The 7,757-nt window shown below is 32.2% G+C and overlaps 1 protein-coding gene across 1 annotated transcript; it reads left to right on the forward strand.

The window, feature by feature from the left end:
- The first annotated feature begins 298 nt into the window (after nt 1-298).
- On the forward strand, nt 299-3,569 carry LOC133323865 (putative apoptosis-inducing factor 1, mitochondrial). Its single transcript, XM_061532765.1, has 7 exons — nt 299-444; nt 596-633; nt 1,241-1,459; nt 1,520-1,693; nt 1,901-2,614; nt 2,679-2,916; nt 2,981-3,569. The coding sequence occupies exons 1-7, from the start codon at nt 333-335 to the stop codon at nt 3,382-3,384; spliced, it is 1,899 nt and encodes a 632-aa protein (XP_061388749.1). The 5' UTR covers nt 299-332; the 3' UTR covers nt 3,385-3,569.
- The last annotated feature ends 4,188 nt before the right edge of the window (nt 3,570-7,757 follow it).

The raw sequence follows: 7,757 nt of genomic DNA on the forward strand, positions 1-7,757 counted from the left end.
CAGAACATGTCAGTAGACTTTTCAATACAAACATCGATTAGTGGAATAAATCGATTAGTCGAATGTCAATTTTGACAATTTACTTATGGCCTAATTCGTAAACAACACGGCTTCCATTTAGTCTCCTTCCCACCCCATTCGTAAACTTTCCGTTATACTTTGAGTTCATCTTTATCGGCCATTTGTCTTCTCCTGCCATTCGTTAGCAGGTGGAACGTTTTTCATTTTTATTTTTATAGAAACATACGTAAATTACACAACCCCGCATTTATTCATTTATTATTGTTAAATACTTCTTCTAACGAAACTTTTAAGCATTTGTCAAATCAAAAATGAATATCTGTAGCCTCAGGGGCATTCAAACGCAATTATGCAGACGTGCATTTATATTGTCCAGCAATGGCAGGCCGGCAGCGATTCATCCAGTTGCGGCAACCAAAACAGGTAAGATCGAGTTGAATGAATGTTTTGAGGTTATGATATTGATAAGAAGGTTACTGATTAATTATTGTACAAATGATACAAATGATGAAATTCTGAAATAAAATTGAAAATGATATTAACATGCTGATTGCTTTTGCGTTTCTATTTACAGTGACCACACGTGAGGCCCACAGCGCTCTATATCAAATGGTAAAAAAGCAACAAAAAATTCAAAACAAAAATCAAGACAGTGCAAAACGATATCCCACAAGTATGGAGGGATCCAAAAGACCTACAGAATCTTCTATGAGATCTCAAAATTCTCGGAAAACCAAATTTCTCAATGAATGTGGCATTCCAATGTCAAGCCTGTCGCCACAGCAACAGTCTATTGATAATGAACCAAATGTGCAAACTCGAAAAGAAAAATATAATGTGAATACCACATAGGCTTTTGATAAGCTCAATGAGAATCGAATAAGGGAACATTTTTACCAGTGATTATGTTGTACATTTTCGCACAAAAAAATCTATAAAATAATTTTTATAGAAAAATTAGCACCTTGCTGAATTTTGATGAACAGAGCAAAAAAAAAAAATTAGATACGAACCTACAAAACAATATTCTAGAAACATTTCAAAAGTATTATTTTGATTTATTCCCCATAATTAGCTATTCATTTGAGAGTTCGATATTTTTTACTGGTAAAATTATGATCCATTTTGAAGAGCTCAACTAATATACTAATTCTCCATTAGTTACAACATTGTGTGTATTTTCTTACTTTATTCCAAAATGTGTTGTTTTCTTTCATAGGAGCTATGCCGTCCCAGACTTTCCTGTAATACTGAAGTACTCAGAGCTGTAAATTGTAATGTCAGCCGAAAAGCCAGTAATGAAAGTAAGGAAACCAGTACTTGTGATACGTCTAACTCGGGTGCAGGAACCAGTGGTACACCAGGGGGCGACAAAGGTGATGATAAGACCAAAACAATTCTTTTAGCTTTGGCCGGAGTTTTAGGTGTTGGTGGATTGGTAAGCAATAGTAAAAATTCAATTTACAAACGTAATAAAATACTGAAATGTAATCAATAGGTTTACTACTTTATGAGCGACAAAAAAGACGAAACAACAACAAGCACTACTCCAGAAATTCCCAAACCCAAGTCGGAAGATTTGCCAAAGCATGTTCCATATTTATTGATAGGAGGTGGTACCGCATCATTTTCTGCATTCCGTGCTATCAAATCAAACGATGCAAAGGCTAAGGTGAGTACATATAGAGTAATGTTTTGTTTTTATTTTGCGTAACATAATTGGTATAGGGTCTGTATAAACAATTTTACTTTCTGCAAAGAAACTTAATATTTTTATCTGTAAATATTGTAGAATTTTAACATTCATTTGTGTTTATAATATTTTCTGTAATATAAGAAGCATCATTATAATCACATATATACCTTCTTTTCCCTTAAGGTCTTAATGATTACAGATGAAAATCACAAACCCTATATGCGACCACCATTGTCTAAGGAATTATGGTACACTGCTCAAAAGGGGGAAATAAGTAACGATTATCGTTTCAAACAATGGACTGGTGCTGAGCGCAGTTTGTATTTTGAGCCAGAAGAATTCTTTATTGAACCATCCAAACTTAGTGACAGTGAAAATGGCGGTATTGCCGTCGCCCAAGGCTTTAAGGTGAAAAAAGTTGACCCCACAAAACGTGTTGTGACACTTAGTGATGGCTACGAAATTACTTATGACCAATGTTTAATAGCCACCGGCTGTACCCCAAAAAATTTGCCAATATTCACTGAGGCCGCTCCTGGAGTGAGAGAGAAAGTTATGGTCTATCGCACTCCTGAGGACTTTGAAAAACTAAAAAAATATTTGGATAACAAGAAGACAGTTGCTATAATCGGTAATGGCTTCTTGGGCAGTGAGTTGAGTTGTTCCTTGGCAAACTACAACAAAAGTAAAACCGATGCTGGTCGCATTTATCAAATATTCCAAGAAACTGCCAATATGTCAAAGATCTTACCCGATTACCTTAGCAAATGGACTATGGAAAAGGTGAAAGCACAAGGAGTTTGTGTTGTACCCGGTGCCAGTTTAAAGAGTGTGCAAAGAGATAATGCACATTTGAATTTAGCTTTAAGTACAGGTGATACCATTAGGGCCGATGTGGTAAGTTTTTAATTGAAAACGATTTGATGAAATATTATTAATGTTTTTGTTTTTAATTTTGTAGGTGGTTGTTTGTGTAGGTTGTGAAGCCAATACAGAAATTGCAAGTAGTTCGGGCTTAGAAGTGGATAAGAATTTGGGCGGTTTTGTCGTCAATGCTGAACTAGAAGCTCGTCGTAATTTATTTGCTGCCGGAGATGCTTCCTGTTTCTATGATCCCCTGCTGGGCAGGAGACGTGTCGAACATCATGACCACTCTGTGGTATCGGGTCGTTTAGCAGGCGAGAATATGGTGGGGAAAAGTAAGTTATTTATAAAAACTTAATTAAGTGTAGATGTTGATAATAAATATGCCTTAATTTGCAGAGAAACCCTATGCCCATCAAAGCATGTTCTGGTCTGATTTGGGACCCGAAATTGGTTATGAAGGCATTGGCTTGATAGACTCATCATTGCCCACTGTTGGTGTTTTCGCCCTCGGCAACAAAGCTGAAAGACAAACCGATAATCTACCAGAGCCCAGTAAAGAGGATACTGAACAAAGCAGCCCCAAAACTCCTAGTCAAGATGTAGCCGAAGTAAAATGCAACGAAGAGCAAGCTGACAATTACGGACGAGGTGTAGTGTTCTATTTAAGAGATGACAAAATTGTTGGAATTCTTTTGTGGAATATCTTTAATCGCATTGGTCTGGCGCGTACTATTATCAATCAAAATAAGAAATATGATGATCTAAATGAAGTGGCGAAATTATTCGAAATCCATTCGTAGAACAATTAAAATATAACATAGTTATAAATTTGTATGTCCTATGTACTTTGGTAAGGTAGAAATGTTTTTGTTGTTAATTAAAATCGATTTCTTTCCTTTGCAAGAAATTGAATGTATTGTACCTACAAACGAAAAAAATACACAATAATCCCCTGCATTTTCCATGAACTGACAACACACACAAATCCAGCTGCTATTATTATTTTAAACGTGTGGTTTAACCCACATATTCTAATCGGTACTTAGATTAGGTAAAATCTAACTGCCTCCTAATAAATAAGTTAATTCTAGCTTTAAAAATATGGTACAGATGTTCTAGAGTAGGGTTTATGGCCAGGTAATAAAAATGAAGGTCTCGCGGATTTTTACGCGTGTGGCAGGTAAACGAATAATCAATATATAAATTCACGGGCATCCGACACCAATCATCAGTCTTTGTTCAACAATGGAAGCCAAATCTCATCAATTACCTTTGCACGCTTACAACCAAAGTGATAGAATGTTCGAAGAAAAGGACATATTAAAGCAACTAGAACAAGAAGCTGGTAAATAATTAAATTGTTGATAAAATTTAGTAAGATATTTTAATATTTAATTTCTCATTCACAGAACTTTGTATTAATGAACACACAGAAGATGAAGTGACGGCAGCCATTGGTATGATGTTAATGCATTACCAAGCCGTGTCAGATGCTCAGTTCACTCCTAAAAATAGGCCCATAATACAATGTACAACTGTCAAAGCACCCCTGCTACGAGAAGGAAATTGTCCGCAAACAGTGACTAAGGAAGATACCGTTTTACATAGTATACAGCATACAACCGATATGAAGCGAAAGAATCGTAAAAGTGCAGCAAGTAAATCATCGTCGCTTTTGGCATCTTGCCGTAACATTCTAAAAGAGTTTTTATCGCAAAATAGTATATAAAAATATCCAATGATGTTAAAAACATTATTGCCACATACAAATAAGTAACTAGTAAACAAATTAAGTATCCTATAAGGATTAGCATATAGGTTAATATTTTTTAATATAGTTTTAATAAAATTACAAGTTATTTAAAATACTCTGAGATTCAATTTATTTTAGAAATACATTTTGGTGTTTTTATATGTTAGCTTGAAGTTCGTTCGGAGTTCAATCGATTTAAAGTGGTTAGATAGATCAATAACTGTGGCGAAAATATATTTTTTTAGTAAAAACAGAACAAGATCGACCCTACAATTTCAACAAAATAATTTTCGAGTTTTTATGCCTTTTTAGGGCCAATGATTTAGTTATTTTTGATTAAAAATCCGATATTGTGGCTACGGAAACGACACTGAAGCCGTTAGTTTTTATTGCAGCTAGTTCTTATGATGCTACTGAAAGTCCTAAAATCCGTTGTCACTTTCATTTGGTGGCTATGTGAATAAAAGTGAATTTAAATCAGGCAATGAGAATGGTGTTGGTACTAGAAGGAATGCGCCGATAATTTCCGTCTTCCAACAATATACAGGCTTGGTAAAAATATTAGGATGTGCAAAGTTTGATTCAAATCGGAAAGCACGTTCACATGATATTGCATAACAAATATAAAGCAATCAGCCTTATTCTGATGTCAATTCCATGTGAATTTACTCGCTCTTTTCCTTCGCCTTATTCTGAACAACATTTTCCTGTGAATTTTTTCGCATTCTCGCTTTCGCCTTATTCTGAATGAAGTTCGAAAGCGAAAAAATCCGCTTTGGGGAAAAATTAGGTATTCTGAATTACAGGGAGTAGGAGAATGAGATGAAATTTTGTGCGAAAATTTTCGCTAATAAATTTAAAGGGAGTTGATAACAAAAACATAAGTAATAACTATTTTTATTAAAAATATTTACACAATACTTATTCTATGACGATTTAGAATATTATAAATGATAGTAAGCAAATTTTTTACTGGAAAACAACCAATAAAATGCCATTGGAAATCCTATTGATAATGATGCCTGCTGAACCAAGTATTGCCAAGGAATATATGAAGGTAATAAGGAATATTTAAGTCGAGTTTGATGCAGTTTGGAGGTGAAATACAGACATTTTGGGTGAGGGTCTGTCTCTCAAGAAAAAAATTTTAAAAATTATGGAAAAACCAAATTTGCCTGATGAGCCGCTTAACAGTGAAAAACTTAAATAAAAATTATGAAAGAACAAAAAATTTTTTTTCAAAAGCAAATCATAACATAACAGGCCACTTTAAGAATTTGGGGAGATAAAATATCGGAATTAAATAAAAAGGCACACAATTATGTAGTGAAATAATAAACTGTGAATTAATTAATTAAATCGCAGATTTCTTCCTATTATTCGTTGTGTTTTTGCCATCATAAAACATGTTCTTTTATTTGTAATCTATTGTAGTTGTTGCAACAAATTGCATCAAAACAATGAACAGCTGTTTCACATGCCATACTGTAGGTTGCCATATTTTCAAACTTCAATTTATTTTCTTTTAATTACAAAGCATTTATACAGCGCATTCTTGATATTTCACATTTGTATTGCTATATAGTTTAAATAACAATAAAAAGTAACAATTTTTAATAACAAAAATCAATAAATAATATATTGAAAAATGTTACACAATTAAATTACAATGGGGCAACACACATTGCAACTTAAATAACAATATGGACACACACATTGCAACTTAATTTACGATATGGCAACACTAATATTTTTTTCAACCACCATTTTCGAAAACTCAAATCCGCATCTCGCATTTTTCGCATCTCCCTATTCATTCAGAATAAGGCGAGAATGTGAAAGCGAAAATTTTTTACACGCGAGATATCTCCCTAGCAAATACATATCCAGAATTAGGCTGAATATTTTTCCAATTATGTGTGGGAGGCACCAGAAAGAGGAGACAGACGGACCTTTGTAAGCATACTCCAAATTGTCTGAAATGGATTTGGTCCAAAGAAACATGGCGTCTAAAACCAATATTTCGATAAGTCACATTTTTGTCGTATCAAAGTGTACGTACCCTCATGCCATAAGAATGAAAAAAATGGAAACATATTTGGAGTATTATAGATAGCATAATAAAAACAAATTCAGAAACAGACAAACATAACCTCTTCCCAAAGGTTCAGGATGGGAGGAATAGTGTATCCAAGGATCAAATTGAGTGTTTTCAATTCCTCGTAGGTGTGCTGCCGTAAACAAAAATAACGTTTACGATTGGGTCATAGAATATTTTTTTCGCGAAATGTGGTATACAATTTTATAACTAAAACACAGAAATTATTCTTTGTTTTAAAAGTAATTTTATTTTTGAAGACAAAAGAAAAAATATGTTTTTATTTGTTTTGATTTATTCAACTACTTATATTTCATGGTATAATTTGCATTTCTTGTTTTTGTTTGTTTTTTTCATTGTTTTTAATTAAATTAATTAATTGGTAATACAGCTATAAGCTATTAAATTAAAGCTAAAAATGTGGGTTTTTTACCAGAAAGAAACAAATTCAAATGTTGCTGTTGTAAATTGTGTAAATAGACGATTTCCTTTTCTTCTTCATTTCCGTTTTGTTTTCTTTTTCGTTTTTTTGTATTGGTAATGGTAAGTATGTAAATATATAAGAGTTGTTGTATGTATATATGCATGTTTCTTTCCCTTTTTTGTTATAAGGCTAAATTGTAAAAATTGTGTTGAATATTTTTGTAATTTGATCTTATGGTTTAGGGTTTTCAATAAAACATTTGTTTCATTCTTTTTTATTATAATTCGTATTTTGAAATATTTACAAAGGGGCTGGCTAATACTAATCTTATTAATAGAGAAATAAAAAAAGAAAACAATGAAAAATTATAAAAATATTTCTTTAAACACTACATAAATTGTTAAGATAAATACGATTTGATTTTCTTGTTTTTTTTTTTTTATTTTAATAAAAAATATTAAATTACTGAAAATATTAAAGCAATTTTATATCAGATTTTTCTTTTTCTGCTAAAGTTCTTATTTAAAAAATATTAATATATATATATATAAGTATGTATATGTGTATATAAAAAACAGAAATTACTCTTAATGGAAGCCAAGGGGGGAAGAGTTTTATTTTTGTTTCAATTTTATTCTAACAATGTGAAATGATTGTAAAACGAAGACATTTCATTCAGCTTGCTTTTTGAGGGGATTTCATAAAAAAAAAATTATTCCATTTTCCCAAGCTAGGCTTAGAAAAATTTAAAAAAACAAGTCTCAAATGAATTAAAAAGGAGTAATGAATTGTAAATGAGAGAACAAATTATTAGCGAATTCATTTAATAGAATTTGTTGTTAATATTTATAAAAAAAGATATGTGTACTTTGAATAAAGAATTCTATTTTTTCATCTT

Source organism: Musca vetustissima, unplaced genomic scaffold (assembly GCF_032173495.1).
Source record: "Musca vetustissima isolate MV318-11 ecotype Yass unplaced genomic scaffold, APGP_CSIRO_Mvet_v1 utg9712, whole genome shotgun sequence".
Classification (NCBI taxonomy): Eukaryota; Metazoa; Arthropoda; class Insecta; order Diptera; family Muscidae; genus Musca; species Musca vetustissima.